At 35.7% G+C, this 17,420-nt stretch overlaps 4 protein-coding genes across 4 annotated transcripts; 3 read left to right on the forward strand and 1 right to left on the reverse strand.

The window, feature by feature from the left end:
- Positions 1-772: 772 nt before the first annotated feature.
- LOC109808635 (heat stress transcription factor A-5) lies at positions 773-2,660 on the forward strand. Its single transcript, XM_020371697.3, has 2 exons — positions 773-1,081; positions 1,222-2,660. Exons 1-2 carry the CDS (start codon positions 845-847, stop codon positions 2,326-2,328), a joined length of 1,344 nt encoding a protein of 447 aa, XP_020227286.2. The 5' UTR covers positions 773-844; the 3' UTR covers positions 2,329-2,660.
- Positions 2,661-5,354: 2,694 nt separating this feature from the next.
- Positions 5,355-5,711, forward strand: LOC109808636 (protein RALF-like 24). Its single transcript, XM_020371698.3, has one exon. The coding sequence runs from the start codon at positions 5,355-5,357 to the stop codon at positions 5,709-5,711; it is 357 nt and encodes a 118-aa protein (XP_020227287.1).
- A 4,153-nt stretch (positions 5,712-9,864) lies between these two features.
- On the reverse strand, positions 9,865-11,771 carry LOC109807320 (adenosylhomocysteinase 1). The gene is made up of 2 exons (XM_020369843.3): positions 10,977-11,771; positions 9,865-10,856 (listed from the first exon to the last, which is right to left on the reverse strand). The coding sequence occupies exons 1-2, from the start codon at positions 11,685-11,687 to the stop codon at positions 10,110-10,112; spliced, it is 1,458 nt and encodes a 485-aa protein (XP_020225432.2). The 5' UTR covers positions 11,688-11,771; the 3' UTR covers positions 9,865-10,109.
- Positions 11,772-15,553: 3,782 nt separating this feature from the next.
- On the forward strand, positions 15,554-17,405 carry LOC109807918 (serine hydroxymethyltransferase 4). Its single transcript, XM_020370648.3, has 3 exons — positions 15,554-16,298; positions 16,376-16,868; positions 16,953-17,405. The coding sequence occupies exons 1-3, from the start codon at positions 15,621-15,623 to the stop codon at positions 17,195-17,197; spliced, it is 1,416 nt and encodes a 471-aa protein (XP_020226237.1). The 5' UTR covers positions 15,554-15,620; the 3' UTR covers positions 17,198-17,405.
- Positions 17,406-17,420: the final 15 nt, after the last annotated feature.

The following is a 17,420-nucleotide window of genomic DNA, read 5'->3' on the forward strand; positions in this document are numbered from 1 at the left end:
TGGCACACTGCTTCTTGATATGTTCCCCCTCTTTCTCTTTCTTACTCTCAATCTTGAGTGGTCTCTAATACTCAAAGCATGGAATAATTTGTTCTTTCTCTCAAGCTATGCATCATTCTTGCTTGTTCTTCGGTGTATCGGAATGCCAAAGGGTAGAATTAGTGTTTATTGGAGGCATAGAGCCCCAAGGGTTAGGGTTATAATCTATTTTCACATTGCGTTGCAATGAAATAAAAGACAATGGCTTGAAGTTGCCTACAATGGCAACAACAATGTCAACAAATCCAAGTAATATTTGTCTTTACTTTACACTAGTTTCCCTTCTGCCTTTCTTCTTTTTTTATATTTAAGATTATATTATGTATCAACAATATATTCAAATGTCATTTTCTGTCACATCCAATTTATATAACTAGAGACAATGTGTCCTTATAGTCCATGTAAGGTGCATTCAACTCTGGCATAGTCTCCATTTTCTCCGAGACTTCCCAACACAGGATTCACCAAACACGTCCCAAAGGGGGTTACGGTTTCAACATTCTTCATGCAATATATACTTTTTAACATATTAATTTGAATTTTTTTTCTTGAACTGACCTAATGTCATGACTAGGTCCAAAAAAACATCAGTTAATAGCAATGCAGTCGTTAGATGTAATAAATAATAATTAAGGAAAATGAGCAAATTTGAGAAATTTAATTGACCAAAGTTTTAATTTAAATAATAAAAAATCAAAAGGGTAATTTAGGAAAAAAAATAGTGGTGTTTGGTTTGTTAATAGTTAATAGAGAGAAAGGAAGAGTGAAGTGAAGGTGTTAGCGAAAGAGTAAGAGGAAAATTGGTATGCAGAGAGAAATGGAGGGATCAGGTTCAGGTTCAGGTTCAGGTGTAGGTCCGGCACCGTTCCTACTGAAAACGTACGAGATGGTGGATGATTCATCGACGGCGGAGATAGTTTCATGGAGCTCTGCCAACAACAGCTTCATCGTTTGGAACCCCGCGGATTTCTCTCGCCTTCTTCTTCCCACCTTCTTCAAGCACAACAACTTCTCCAGCTTCATCCGTCAGCTTAATACCTATGTACCGTAACCCTTTCTCTTCCCTTATAATTCTTTCAAACTATCCATTATTGTTTATCAAACCCTAGCTTCAGTACATGTTGTATTATTCTATTATTGTTTTGTATCAACCTAAACAAAATTACTCATCCCTATTGTCAGGGATTTCGAAAAGTGCACCCTGAGCGATGGGAGTTTGCCAATGAGGATTTTGTGAGGGATCAGAAGCATCTTCTTAAGAATATTCACCGCAGGAAACCCATCCACAGTCACACTCACCCTGTTGCCGATCCAGAAAGGTTGGCATTCGAGGAAGAAATTGAAAAGCTTTCGCACGACAAAACCACCATTCAGTCTAGTATTTTTCGCTTCGAACAGCACCACTCTGCTGCTAAGACTCATCTTGAAGATCTACAGCACCGCTTGGATGGCATGGAGGAGAGGCAGACCACTTTGCTCAACTACTTTGAGAAGGCTCTTCGCAACCCCACAATTGTTCAGCAAATTTCTCGCAGAATTGAGTCCTTGGATTTGTTGGCTTATAACAAGAAAAGGAGATTACCTCAGGTTGATGACCATGACCATCCCTTGCACCATCCTGTGCCTGAAAACAGCTTTGTTGATAATTTTGGAATGGAATTTGGGAATATTTCTCATCAAGATTTCTCCAATAAGCTCACACTGGAATTGTCCCCAGCTGTCTCGGATATGAACTTGGTAGTGTCATGTAGTACACAGAGTTCAAATGAAGATGGAGAAAGCCCACATGAGATTCTACCTGCACAAACTGGAGCATCTTTTACTTTTCAGATGGATTCTTCTGAGAGCCCCAAATTGGACTCAAATGGTGAAGATGGTGACAGTTATATATCCTGTCTTTTAAATCTAACTCTGGCATCTTCACCTCTCCAAGTCAAGAGAAATTCATGCACAGATCGATCACCACCCCAGATAGACTGTCCAGAATTTGGGAAATTGGCTGAATCAAAATCTTGTGCCGATGATAATAAAGAATATGATGTTGGAGAGTCTTCAAGCAGAAATGTAAACGAGGTTGCTAATTTAGCTGATGCTGAGGCTCCCCCAGATGCTCCAGTTAGAGTAAATGATGTGTTTTGGGAACAGTTTCTTACAGAAAGACCAGGCTGTTCAGACAATGATGACTCAACGTCCACCCACAAAGCAAATGCATATGCTGAGCAAGATGAAGGGCGCTCAGTTCATGAAATCTCTGGAAATGCTATCAATATGGATCAGTTGACACTCTGACCATATTTTGCTGGAGCCTTAGTACTAGTTTTGATACAGGTATGTGAGATTCGAATGATAAACATACTATAATTTGAAACTTGACATAAAGTTTTATGCCTATGTTGTTGTGTAAAATGTGAATAATATCATTTTCTGTGGCCACTGAATCACTCATGTAAGGTACTAGCTAGCTACGTGGCAGTTTTTGTAGATATTCATGCTTAGGATGCTTAGAGCCAGGCTTCTTGTAAACTTCTTTGTGAATAATTGCGTGGCTTTTCTTTGTCGGATAGGTAGTAAAAGTTTGAATGGAATGGAAGGTAGCGGAATGCATTATTTTTTCTTCTGCATTTTGATTGCCACAGAAGTAAAGTGAAGTGTAGATGTGACCCTCACTTCTGCACTGCATTTCTTTTCACTTTTATCTTTTAAGCCAAAAAAAAAAATATCACTCTATGCCATCCTTTCTCAGTTTCTTGTATCATTTTCCCTCCATTACAAATCATTCTATCACTAACCTTTTCATTTGCATAATATGATGAAAAGTTGTGGTAACATCAGCAACCAATACAACTTCTGGAGTAGTGCTACTGTATAAAATGAACAAGATGCATGATACTATTTTCGTTTCGATATTAATTGTTACGTTGATTGACACTGTTTAACACAATAACAACGATGTCTTGGGCCATTATATATATGAAGAGGCTGGAAAACGCAAGTATCTGTTACCTCTTCAAATGTTATTGGTTGAATCTTTTTGTGAGATGTACAACTCCCTTGTTCTGTAAGCTTCAGATGGCGGTGTAATTCATTCATGATTTTTATATCCACTTTTTGATTTTTGAAATTTGATACGGAAACACACTAAACTAAATAGGCATCTTTAGCGGAAATGCATCATTTCATCTTTTACCAATATTAAGTGAATACAGAGACGCTCTTTGCTTGTTCAGTTTGCTCGCTTCGTTTTCACTTCTTCCGGTTATATTCTTTTTCTCGACATATTGATTGGGGAAAGGCTAAATCTCTACCAAAATAATAATAACAACAATCTGTATATATATAAAAAAAAGCTAAGAGTATTTTGTGAAAGTTAGCTTTTAGTGTTTTTCCCTAGTTGAAAAACTTGTTTGACAATAGATAATTTTAACTATTTTTACCAAACACAATAATCTAGCATAATAGCTTTCAATCTCTAACTAATTTTTTTTAACTTTAGTTAGTCTTTTTGACATTCAATTAACTTATCAGTTACTTTTATAGAATTTAACATAAATATGACACGACAAGGAAAGAAAAGGAAGTTCTATTATGCTATTCTTGCAATAGCATATTTTGAAATTTGTCATATTTTTACTCAAATGTTTTGTTGTTCTTAACTATTTCAATTTAACTTTCTTTTTCTTATTCCTTGTCTATTCTTCTTTTTCCTTTTGTTTCAGTTTTCACTGTAGCCTTCTCGGAGAAGTAAAATTGTCGTTTTTCTCCTCTTTTCATCTTAAATAATTTAGTCAGATCTATGATTTATTTTGATTTAGCCTTTTTGTATTTTGTCCCTGTTTGAATGAATTTCATTTTCTTGTGGGGTGGTTTTTGAGTCATAAACCAGTTTTTCTTGGTGTGTAATAGAAGATCTTAGGATGCCCCTTAAATAGTACTCCACTCTTTTTTTCGACGGTAATTTTTTCCATATGAACCACTAAAGCATTATCCCCAATATGTGGTATACCGGTATAAGTTTAGTTACTGATAACTAATTGAAAAAATCGGCTCCAATAAACATAACTTCCACAAAATACTTTGCCATACGCACGATATAATATGTGAATCGAAGAATCTTCAATAACTCACTAACTTCATGAATGAGGTCGAAATCTAAACAGTTATCCATCTCGATCGTCCACTTAAGAAGGTACACAACACAACACTCGTCATCAAGCGAAGAGGCTTAAGATTGACTTTAACCATTTCCTTGAGTGATTCAAGAGGACACAGTTGCTATTACATAAGAAATTCAAATATATTTCGGTAACAAGTGAAGTATAAATCGCAATGGTACGTATGATGATATCTAAATATTTAATTTTTAGATATCAAGTTTAAAGGTAATAAAAAATAGATTAAAACCCTTATTTGATCATTTATAAAAAAAAGATATTATAAGGGATCAAATAAGGGTTTTAACCTAAAAAATATGAGATGTAATGCCTCTTAATAATTGTGCAAATCGCATCATTCGAGTGTATAAGAGAAATAACATCAAGAATAAGAATGAGGCGTTTATTCTATTTTTTTTTTCATTTACAAGATGTAAAACTTTCCATTACAAGTTCTCTATTTGGTTGTGAACCTCAAAAGAGTTAAAAACACACATTCTAAGAATTTCTTTGCATTTTATTGCAATTCTCTAGATGCCATGTTCCCAATAGGAAGAAGGGAGGTCTTTCAAAATCTCATAATCTACTTTCCTCCTCAATTACCCGTATTATTATTTATACTGATTACAAATAAAGAAGAAGAAAAAATTGGTGCCGAAGAAAAAAAAATTGAGAAAATTAAAAAAGAATATATATTTTTTAGTTTGTTAAAATATTAAACTACAACAATTATAATTTATGCGGAAAATGAGGGAAAAAAGGCCACAGACCATAGTACAGCTATTTGTCTATTTGTTTCGGAAAGGTACACTGTACTATATAAACCATAAATAGATTTTCATTGAATAGTAAGACAGATGAAAAACTTGTTCAACGTTCACGGAGAAAGATTCATTAATCAATTGACTAATCAACCATTCACGACTCGACAAGAATACTAATCAAATTCACCCACTGTACACTAATTCTCGGATATAATGATTTCTCCCATTCTGGGTTGATGACAGTAATGATGGCACTAGTATAGTTGACTTGGCTATGACATCTGCTATGTCCTGTGTCTGAGTCCTACCCAATTTATAACCCTCCAACAACCCAATTCACTCTCACAAACTCAACATCAAATTGAAGACAACAGAAGAAAACTTTAAACACAACACAACAATGTCCCAACCCAGATTCAGTCCCACGATCTCCCTCTGTGTGGCACTTGTTCTGTTCCAAATCTGCAATGGACAATCATTTGTGGACCACAATGAAACCATTGTGATGACCAAAAGGGTTTGCACGAAGAGCATTGGGGAGTGCTTGATGGAGTCTGAGATGGATTCTGAGAGCAACAGAAGAGTGCTGGCAATGCAGAAAAAGTACATTAGCTATGACACACTGAAGAGAGATATGGTTCCGTGTGATAGGCCTGGAGCTTCTTACTACAATTGTCATGCAATGCGAGCAAATCCTTATAGTAGAGGCTGTGAGGTAATTACTGCATGTGCAAGAGGTCAAGCCATCAAAACTTAATACATTACAATGGATGATGAAGGAAGGAACGTGGGCCCAGTCTTTCTCAGTTCCTCCTTCTCTTTTGCCCTTTCTTTCATCTAATCCTGTTTTGTTTTTCTTATGAGCTTTCCTCTGTAGTTAAGGTCATGCTTTTACATGTTTTCTGTTTTACTTCTAAACATATATGACCAGCGTATCTATGAAAGTGTTTAATTTTCCTTCCTAGCAGATGTCACATTTTCCTTGGCGTTATCATGCCTAGTTGATCCTAATACAATTGATAGAAATTTGTTGCTACTATTTCAATTTTGTGATGTCATCTTGTTGGAAAGAGGGGCTAGAAAATTATTTGATATTCTTTTTAGAAAAAGGGGGAAAGAATAAGTAAATGTTCATCCATCAACTTACTATAGGAATTAGTTGCAAAGTTTAACTTTTTCTTGAAATTGTCTTGGTAACCATCTAATGCCTTGGTGGGATAGAAAATGTTAAGAGTGATAAATATTTTCCCAGAAGGACGGTTTATTTTCTTATGTTCTCTTGTCTGAAGAAATAAACTTTTGGTTTAATATGGGGCTCTTCATAATGAGACAAGCCGTATACTGCAGAAGACAGCTCCTAAAATAATACCAGATTTTGATTGCAAAGGAAAGGAAGTCAATTTCTTCATGTGGGTATAGACAAAACAAGAACTGGCAAATAAGAACTGCAAGACTACCTTATTTAAAACACTCTCTTATTGCCTGTTTCCACTTTGCCTTGATCTAATTTTAGGTGATTGAGTACTGTTTTGGGATCTTGTGTTTGTATAACCAACTCCTGCAGGTCTTTCATTTCTACTGCTCTTTACTTTCTTCAATGATTCTAGAGCAAGATTTTGTGGATCAAACACAAACCAAGATGCCATGTCTTATTCAACGCAAGACTATAAATACTAATCTTTGTTCACCAATATGCCTCTGCAGTTTGAATAGTTAACCAAGTTATATTCCTTAAATTTGAAGATAAGAATGCAAATCCAAATTCCAAAGTGAAAAGCAAAACTAATCCATCACGGAAGTTATGAGTTGTGCGATAAGAAAGTCTGTATATTATGAAACCAATGTTTATAAAGATGACGTTCTTTTGTGTTAAGATTTTAATTACCACACCTGTGTGTCTCCTGGCTTGTCATTTTAGCACATTGCATCTAGTACTGCTTTTGAGCTTTCTGATTAGGTAAGAAAAGAAGATGCTACTTGCCACCCCTTTCTGGATTATTGTTGTAGGTTGACTGTTGAGAAAATGAAAAACCATTTCTTAGGTGATAAATGTCGCTTTCTTTTTGTTTGATAAAATCTTGTTTGTAACTTCATATTTGATACGTTCAACAGCAGATATTTATTCTTTTTAATGTTTTTCTATTTCTATGTTATTTCGAAGGCCCTATGATTTCTCCCATTCCCCCCTTTAGCTTATTTAACCACATCAGTTCAATGTTGTAGTGTTTATATAACAGTATGACATCCCTTCCGTAATAGAAGTATCAATTCCTTCTTTCAATCTCAATAGCAATTCCATCTAACTAGCTTATGGAATTTCTTTTCCACATGTCATAAAGTTGGATGATATTGCTAGTGGCTATAGTCACAATAATAATTAGAACAGTGCTAAGACTGATGATGTGGGGTTAGAATAATATTAAACTAAGAGAATGTGATCAAATGGGGTGTTATAGATGTATGGTTGTTTATGAATTTGACAATTACACAGGATTGTGGAACTTGTGGTTAAAATAATGGTGATGTCTATCATCATCATTTGTTTTATTTCTTCTGTCATTGTATAAAAAATTTGTTTCTATCGCATTATGATATCCATTTTTTACCTGCATGTGTTTATAATCAGTTACTCATTGTTGATTGTTTTAAATGGTACCATCACTGTAAATAGTTCATAAAGGGGAGGGACCCTATTTTTCACTTGATGGTGGCAGAAGTTTGCTTGAAATGATAGTATATCGTGTCGAAGTTCGAAAGATGTTGAGCAAGTTCAAAAAATTATTCACATTTACTCAACTCTATGTTCCCTGTGTTATTCTTGGTCACTTATGGGATTTTCAAGGGACACTAAGTCCAACTGTTATTAGATTTTAATGTTAAGGGTGTGAGGAGTTTGTTAGGAATAATATGAAAGTGAAATGTGCGGAGGGTTAGTCTGAAAACGCAAGCCTGAATTTTGGCTAAAGTTGTATTCCAAGGAGAAACGCGTTGGGTGGAGCGCATATAGACGCTTCTAATTGCAGTTATGATGATCACTTGACATATTGCATAATTTCATTAAATATATTAATCTCTGAGAAGTGGGTTTGGTGCACTTACCACAAAGGTAGCGTAAAGACCGCTCAATCTCAATGCATAATAATTATCCCAATCTACAAACAAGTCCGAAAGCGAACATACATAGCATTTTATTTTGTGTAAAATGATGCTATATATATGAATTGGCAACATCACTTCAAAGAAGTAGGACTTTCATTGTAAAATCTGTTTCATATATATGCTAATGCGCCTACCACGTTCAACCCCAATAGCCATTTTTATTATTATTATTTTTTCTTTTTTATATTATATTATTGTTAGGGTCTTGGGGAATGCTTTCTAATTCTGTTTCGTTAAACATTATTCACAAATACAATTTTCGTTCTTTGTTTGCTTTGACACGTGGAACATGTGTGTAAAACCAAATTTCCATGTCAACACAATAGAACAACACATAAGCAACAAAATATTACTTTTAGTGGAATGTTTACAAGCTAGCTCACTGAGAATTTATAAATTAATTAAAAACTTAAAACAGATTCACTGAAATTTTTTTAAAAAATAAAATCGTCCAAACGCTATCATATAGAGAAGTTTTTATTTTAAAATGACAAATTTAACTTAAACATCCATGCAAATATAAAATACAAGTATCAAGACATTTAATAAAGTAAAGAAGGATATTGTAATTTACAGTCATTATCTAAGTGGCCATTTTTCTAACATCCTGAAATTCTACCTCGAAATATGTAACATACAACTTAATAAAATGTGAGAAGAAGAAAAAAAGTGCGATACTCTTGGGTTGGAAAACTGAGTTCAGTAATACTGCTTTTCCAGATCAGCATTAGCATTAGCATTCATGGGCTAGTTGTGAGAAGATGTATGACAGAATTAATTTGTTCCACGGCATTGAAACGAATATGAAGGCAACTAATTTTGACCGTTCATGATTTTAATCTTTTTAATGACACCAAACGGGCTTTGGTCAAATTATTGAATCTTATTCAATTGATGCCGTAACATTATCGGAAGGGAACTCTTGATCTGCCAACAACATCTTTCAAATTCAAACCAATTTTATAGTTTTTGGTGGTCATTTTCAGCCACAACATCTTTTAAATAAGAGATCGAAACAACTATTTTATTGATCAATCTTTATGTTCAAATGATAATAGAGTTTGTCATATGATATTTTTAAAAATATCATTAGATTTCACACTCTAATTGATTGACGTGATTGAAACAAAACAATTTCGTAAATATTATACTTGAGTAACGTAGACATCAAAACCCTGTAAAATAAATGGCACCGAAGAATTACAGAATTGGATGTAAAACATGATACATCGTGTCTAATGGGATTTGTCCACTTTTGTAAGTGTTAAGAGTCTTCTAAATAGGGTGTTAAGCACGTGTTCCGTTTCACATTAAATTATTCAGAATCACTTAAAATACCAACTGATTTTACGTAAATTTAACTTCTGCATCCCTATAGAATCAATTTTGTTTAGAAATAAGCAAATGTAGCTATTCATGTGTTTAGTATAAGAGTTTCTACTTCTTATACTACTCCTTGTACTTTTCGGTTTATTCTTCATTGTATTGTTAAGCACCTTTTACATGATATGATATGATATGCCACAAGTTTACTTCAGTAAAAAAAGAAGAATTAACAAACATCAACTTGTGAGAGAGAGTTTAAAACTAACTGAACGTCAATTAAGAAGCATTATTTTTTTGTTTTTTCCCCGCATTTTTGGTTATTCTGTTTCATATATGAAAGATGGACAGAAACGTTCACCAAAAAAGGTAAGAAAAGAAAAAGAGATGGAAAATATAATAGCTGCTAAATCAAAACCCACAGAAGATAGCCAAAGCCAAAGCCTTATTCGAACCCATTGGGTCTGGTCTCATTTGATAGATTAGAGAGAGCCATGGGTAATTTTGCTCTTAACCTAATGGAATTGTGATCCTATGAAAAGAATAAAAAGAAGGTCCTATTCTAGCAGAAATATGGAAAAAGTAAGAGAAGAAAAGTGTAAGAATGAGGGGAAGTGATAGTGATAGCGATAGAATATATTTTCTTTATTCTCGGGGAATGTGATGGGATGAATTAATATCTGTAATGAGCAGGCTTGTATGGACCCTCGACAGGCACACTGATGTAATCTGCCTGCTCTTTGGTAAGCTTGGTGAGGTTAGCTCCAAGCTTGCCAAGGTGGAGAGAAGCGACTTTCTCATCAAGGTGTTTGGGCAAAACATAGACCTTGTTCTCATACTTGCCAGAACCCTTCTCCTTCCACAGTTCAAGCTGAGCAATGACCTGGTTGGTGAAGGAGCAGGACATGACAAAGCTGGGGTGGCCTGTGGCACACCCCAAGTTCATCAAACGCCCCTCCGCCAGCACAATGATCCCTGTTTTGGTCTCAGGGAAGACCCATCGATCGGTTTGAGGCTTGATAGTGATGCGCTTCACACCAGGGTGGGTCTCCAGGCCCAGCATGTCGATTTCGTTGTCGAAGTGGCCAATGTTGCAGACAATGGCGTTGTTCTTCATTTGCTTCATGTGGTTGAGCATGATGATGTCCTTGTTACCGGTGGTGGTGACGAAGATGTCGGCGACGGAGAGAGTTTCCTCGAGGGTGAGAACCTGAAGACCTTCCATGAGAGCCTGAAGGGCACAAATGGGATCGATCTCAGTGACAATGACACGAGCCCCAGCCTGCTTCATGGCGGCAGCACAACCCTTGCCAACATCTCCATAGCCGCACACAACGGCAACCTTTCCGGCAATCATCACGTCGGTGGCTCTCATCAATCCATCGGGAAGCGAGTGACGGCATCCATACAGGTTATCAAACTGTAATAACAAGTTATACATTCACATGGACATGCATCATTATATCTATTTATTATACGTTCACATTCACATGCATCATATATAGATTACTATAGAATGAATCACATTCACATGCATTACCTTGCTCTTGGTGACGGAGTCATTGACATTGATGGCGGGGAACAAGAGGGAGCCATTGGCCTGCATCTGGTAGAGCCTCTTCACGCCGGTGGTGGTTTCTTCCGAAACTCCCACCAGTCTCTCCTTCATCTTGTGGTACCTCTTCGGATCGCTCTTCAACCCGTCCTTGATCAGCGTCAGCACGATCTGGAACTCCGCATTGTCCGAGGAAGCCGGATCCGGGAGTTTCCCGCTCTTCTCGAACTCCTGCTCCGCCTTCACGCCCTCGTGGATCAGCAGCGTGGTGTCGCCGCCGTCGTCCACGATAAGGTCGGGGCCGCCGCCGGGGCCCCAGTCGAGGGCGCGCTCGGTGCACCACCAGTACTCCTGCAGCGTCTCGCCCTTCCAGGCGAAGACGGCGGCGCTGTCGCGGGCGATGGCGGCGGCGGCGTGGTCCTGCGTGGAGAAGATGTTGCAGGAGCACCAGCGGACCTCGGCGCCGAGCGCTGTGAGCGTCTCGATGAGGACGGCGGTTTGGATGGTCATGTGGAGGGAGCCGGTGATCCTGGCGCCCTTGAAGGGCTGCGATGGGCCGTACTCTGTCCGGCAGGCCATGAGGCCCGGCATTTCGACCTCTGCGAGTTGGAGCTCCATGCGGCCGAAGTCAGCCTGCGACATGTCCTTCACCTTGTACTCCCTTCCACTGGACGTTTTCTCCACCAACAACGCCATCTCTCTTCTTACTGTGTTTGAGGCTGCAGCTTAGCTTATGGCCTGGCACGATGTTTCCTACTCTCTCCGTTGCTTTAAATAGTTTCCATTGCATACAAGTGGACGCTGCTCCTTCTTCTTTGGCACGTACTATTACTATATTTGTCGCAGCTGTTTTGTTCCAAGGCACATCCAACAACAGTCACCAACCTCCGATCGTGACTGCGCGGTTGGTGCCTCTCAGATTGACTAAGTATTCACTCCAACACCCCATGCCACTTCACCATTTATTTCTATTAATAATACTGTTTTCAATTTTATTATAATCACAAATCTTAAAAATGAGAGATTAATACCTTAGAGCTGTCAAAATAGGTCAACTCGGCCATGTGAACCGACCTATCTTAACCTACTTTAAAAATGGACCAATTTAACCTAACTTATTTTTTATTTTTTCAAAAAATTTCTGGTCCAGCCTGACCCATCACGGGTTGGTGGGTTATACGACCCAAACTCACCAGCCACCACGTTCATTTCTATTAATAATACTATGTTTTCAAATTTTATAATTATCATCACTGTTAATAATGATATTTAGGGTTTAGGGGTGCCAATATTACACCCCTAAATTTATTTACCTAAATACTATTTTTTTTTCTTGTTTTTATGAAAATATTTTTCTCTAGTCATATAGAATGAAATGAACTCCTATAGCACTGGTATGTCTTCGTTCCGTCGGTGGGTGTTGCAAACATGCTTAATTGGAACCTTGCTCTAACTTGCTTAAATATGAATCATTACATGATTCATGATGCTTCTATGCTTGATTATATATTTTTAGTTCAGATAATTTAATTTACTTGTAATTTTAGTTTTATAGTTTTAAATGTTAATATTTATTTTTCTTTTATTAATTATTAAAAATTTATAAATTTTATTTAACAATGAACACAAAACATAACACGAAATCAAAATTTTTCTAAAAACATGTGAAATCAATTTAATTTGATTTAAATATTATAAATGTAGATAAAATATTTAAAAATAACATATAAAAAGTGAAAGAAGTTATTTAATTATTTTAAAAATATTGAAAAACTTATATGATTTTTATAAATCAATATTCCATTAAACATCCATTACATTTTTTTCATTATTTGATAATATTTATATTAAAAACTCAATTTTAATAGGGGGAAATTAAAAAATAAATACAAACAATTAAGAAAAAAACTAAAAAAAATCACATATAAATTAATGGATATCTTTTAAAACGTTCATTATAATCTTTTATCTCTTAAATTTGGACCAATTAAGTCATTTTGAAACAATGATTATTTTTAATTTTGAGAATTAATTTTAAATTATTTTTTAACTGATTCCAATACTTGAAATTAATCACATTAGATTCACTTATATAAAAATTAATGAACTCAACTAAATTTCAAATAAAAAAATATTACAAATATGATAAAATTATTAAAATTTTAAAAATTAAATTATATATTTTTTTAATTACTTATAAGACATGTTTTTCACACAATTTTCATTATATTATAAATTTCATGGATTCTAACGTCAATTAAATTTTATAATTTTATATAATAAAACCTATTATTACAAGTTTCATGTTCTGAATTAATTGAAAATTAATTCAAATTATGTCATAAAATTAAAAAGTTATTATTGTAAAAGAACAAATTGATCTAAATATAAAATATAAATAATCAAGATAAATATTTTAAAAAATAAAAAAAGTTAAAAATAAAGATAAAGGAGAAAAAGAAAATTCAGCCTAAATTAATTTATAAAACTAAAAAACAATTAAATTATTCTTATATTGTGAATGAGACTGAATGTAAACGGGCAGAGAAATGTAAGATTGACAAAATGCAAGAATGTTGAAATTTAAAAAGTAAAAGCTGAGTCGTGGATCTTAGGCTTAGCTACCCAACTTTATACATATCAAAAGGTAGGCCCACTAATATGTTTGTCGGTGATCTGGTAAACTGTTGCTCAAATTTTAAAATCTGATTACTTCTCCTATTTCTTTATAATTATAGATTTTTTTGAAAATTTATTTATTATTTTTAACATTTAGATAGTATTAACTACTTTATTTATTAAAACTGAAGTAATGATCAAAAACAGAAAAAATACTTTATTTATTGTATTCTTACCTTTTATTTTATTTTAACAGGGCAGCTAGCAAAATACTTGTTTCTACAAATACCCACAATTTGAAAATTAACCTACGAACTTTTTTTTTCCCAAAAAATTGTTTTAAAAATTAACGTGTAATGCGATAATGTCTAGATATAAACTACATCACCATATATGATGGAAGATCTATTTTTTATCTTAAATTTTATGAAAAATGGAATTAAGAAATGTATTTAAAAAGTGAAACTAAATTCAACCACATTTGATCGGCTTTGTTTTTTACAAATCAAGGGTAATTTCTTTTCAAAATTTCCAAATAGGCAAGTTTTTTTTATAAAAAAAATCATTTTAGATTAACCAGAGTTTTAATTAATTTTGAAATAAAAAAATTAAAATTAAATAAAAGTAATATATATGAAACACAATTTTAATTTATTCATTTTAGATTTTTTTTAAAAAATTACCCATTTTGAAAATATTTGAAAAAATTTATCCCTCAAAGGTAAAAAAGTGCATTTTATCCTGTAAATTTATATCATTAGTAAAAAAGAATATATTATTTGGAGTTCATATTATTCTTACCCTTTTACTTTTTAACTAATCTGTTTAATTACTTTTTTACCTTTTAACTTATTTATTTAACTATCCCACTATTTTGAAGTGAACCACACACTTACTTAATTTCATGATTATTATTTTATTTTATTATGGCATCCGTGTCTCATTTTCACGTGTAAATATAAAGAGTTATAATTGGTAATTCCAATTTTCAAGTCATTAAAGTGAAGGAAAGCTTGAGCATGAATATGTACCCAAAAAAAAAAGAAAAAAAAAGCGTGAGCATGAATTGCAGTGGGGTTGGTGAGAATAAAATGACCATGAGACCCTCACCAACCCAGCCTTCTTTTTTCAATTGACAATAAGCCACCAACTACACTACAATGGAGTCAGCAAAGTGGGAACACAGAAACAAAGAAGGTTAACCACAGTTTTTGGTTACATGCCAAATAATATGGACATTACACGCAGATTTGCAGGTATATGCGTATGGAAATGTGACAAATTTATCAATGGATTCATCTTTTGCCAAGTAAATAAAGCATAGGTTAATGTATATACTTCCAAATTTTATTCTATGCTTTGAGAACAAATCAACCTCACGAAACCATGTTGGTAAATGGTAAGGGCACGTGTAACAATTTTTTTTTATTTTTATATATATATATAACATATAACTTATTTTTGTCGAATCTGATTTAAAAAAATTACCGTCCAAAAGACACTTATTAATTCTGAATTATTTTAAAAAAATAATAAATAATAAAAATTATATAATAATATGTGATTATTAAAACTACAGATAATTATGGAATGAACTTTACATAACAAAATAAAAAAAAACTTATAAAAAAAAATAGTTATAATAATAGAATTAGAAAAAACTGTGTATACAAAAAAGTCTAGCCTACTTTATTATAATTATAGATAAAGTAATATTTCAGTTTGCAACTTTATGTTGATGTCAAGAATTAAATCAAATATTTGGTTAAAGAGGAAACATTTGAGTTAATGATCTTGGTAGGTATAATGTAGATAAGTGAAAACATTTGAGTTAATAATTTAGTTTGTTATAGTTATTTTGATTTAGATATTTAAAAACATAAAAGATTTAAGAAGGGGTAGAATGGTACATTAAGATAGTGTTAAGTGGGTTTAAATGGGAGATGAGAAGAGAGAGAGGAGTGCGGAAGTAGTAGTTCGGTCTTTGGTGTGAAGTGAATAGAAAAAAGAATGGAAGCAGTGAGGGAGTGGGGAAACAGGGCGTTGGCGAGTGTGGACCCAGAAATCCACGACCTCATTGAGAAGGAGAAGCGCCGTCAATGGCGTGGAATAGAGCTAATAGCCTCAGAGAATTTCACCTCCTTCGCCGTAATAGAGGCCTTGGGGAGTGCCCTCACCAACAAGTACTCCGAGGGCATGCCCGGTAACCGCTACTACGGCGGCAACGAGTTCATCGATCAGATCGAGAACCTCTGCCGTTCCCGCGCCCTCCAGGTCTTCCACCTCGACCCCGCCGCATGGGGCGTCAACGTCCAGCCTTACTCCGGCTCTCCGGCCAACTTCGCCGCCTACACGGCGGTCCTCCAGCCCCACGACCGCATCATGGGCCTGGATCTGCCCTCCGGCGGCCACCTCACCCACGGCTACTACACCTCCGGCGGGAAGAAGATATCGGCCACCTCCATTTACTTCGAGAGTCTTCCTTACAAAGTGAACTCCTCGACGGGATTCATCGACTACGAGAGGTTGGAGGAGAAGGCGTTGGATTTCAGGCCCAAACTTATAATCTGCGGTGGCAGTGCGTACCCTAGGGATTGGGACTATGCCAGGTTCAGACAGGTTGCTGATAAGTGCGGCGCTCTTTTGCTCTGTGACATGGCTCACATCAGTGGTCTCGTGGCAGCTCAGGTACTTAACGTAACTTGTACTATTTTTCTTACAAACTGCATGGATCTGATGTGATGGTGATGGTGATGGTGATGCAGGAAGCTAATAATCCGTTTGAGTACTGTGACATTGTGACTACGACGACGCACAAGAGTCTGAGGGGGCCTAGGGCGGGTATGATCTTCTACCGGAAGGGGCCTAAGCCGCCGAAGAAGGGGCAGCCGGAGAATGCAGTTTATGATTTTGAGGATAAAATAAACTTTGCGGTGTTTCCTTCGCTTCAGGGGGGTCCTCACAATCACCAGATTGGGGCACTTGCGGTGGCACTGAAGCAGGCTCTGACGCCGGGATTCAAGGCGTATGCGAAGCAGGTTAAGGCCAATGCAGCTGCGCTTGGAAGCTACTTGATGAGCAAGGGGTACAGTCTTGTCACTGGAGGAACTGAGAATCATCTTGTCTTGTGGGATCTCCGTCCCCTTGGCCTGACCGGCAATAAGGTCGAGAAGCTTTGTGACCTCTGCCACATTACTGTCAACAAAAATGCTGTTTTTGGTGATAGCAGTGCCTTGGCCCCTGGAGGAGTACGGATTGGTAAGAACTAACAACAAATACCGTACATGTCAAATCTGCATGTTTCTTTCTTTTTTATGACTCCAGTTTCTCATCTGTTAACAGGTGCCCCAGCCATGACTTCAAGGGGCTTGCTTGAGAAGGACTTTGAGCAGATCGGGGAGTTTCTTCACCGTGCAGTCACTCTCACACTGGAGATCCAGAAAGAGCATGGAAAACTTTTGAAGGATTTCAACAAAGGCCTAGTCAACAATAAAGCTATTGAAGATCTCAAAGCTGATGTTGAGAAATTTGCAGCTTCCTTCGATATGCCCGGTTTCCTAGTATCTGAGTTGAAGTACAAGGACTAGGTTCAAAATACACCTATCCTCTCATCATGTTTTAATTCCTGCGCTAGATGGGGGAAATGAAGATGAAGAAAACAAATGTTCTATCACGGATATCACATAGGCTAGCTTATTGGCTTTTTGATTCAATTTTAAGTTCATTTGTCTGTTACTTTTTGTATGCTGATGTTATATTTTCTTAATAACAAATGAAATATTGTGCGTTTCCTTAGGGAGATTTATTGCT

Source organism: Cajanus cajan, chromosome 3 (assembly GCF_000230855.2).
Source record: "Cajanus cajan strain Asha chromosome 3, NIPB_CcT2T_4, whole genome shotgun sequence".
Taxonomy (NCBI): Eukaryota; Viridiplantae; Streptophyta; class Magnoliopsida; order Fabales; family Fabaceae; genus Cajanus; species Cajanus cajan.

Coding starts and splice junctions, on each gene's coding strand:
- LOC109808635 (XM_020371697.3), top strand. CDS start 845: ATGCAGAGAGAAATGGAGGGATCAGGTTCAGGTTCAGGTTCAGGTGTA. Junction 1,082..1,221: donor TCCGTCAGCTTAATACCTAT/GTACCGTAACCC, acceptor CCCTATTGTCAG/GGATTTCGAAAAGTGCACCC.
- LOC109808636 (XM_020371698.3), top strand. CDS start 5,355: ATGTCCCAACCCAGATTCAGTCCCACGATCTCCCTCTGTGTGGCACTT.
- LOC109807320 (XM_020369843.3), bottom strand. CDS start 11,687: ATGGCGTTGTTGGTGGAGAAAACGTCCAGTGGAAGGGAGTACAAGGTG. Junction 10,857..10,976: donor ACTCCGTCACCAAGAGCAAG/GTAATGCATGTG, acceptor TTGTTATTACAG/TTTGATAACCTGTATGGATG.
- LOC109807918 (XM_020370648.3), top strand. CDS start 15,621: ATGGAAGCAGTGAGGGAGTGGGGAAACAGGGCGTTGGCGAGTGTGGAC. Junction 16,299..16,375: donor GTGGTCTCGTGGCAGCTCAG/GTACTTAACGTA, acceptor ATGGTGATGCAG/GAAGCTAATAATCCGTTTGA. Junction 16,869..16,952: donor CCCTGGAGGAGTACGGATTG/GTAAGAACTAAC, acceptor ATCTGTTAACAG/GTGCCCCAGCCATGACTTCA.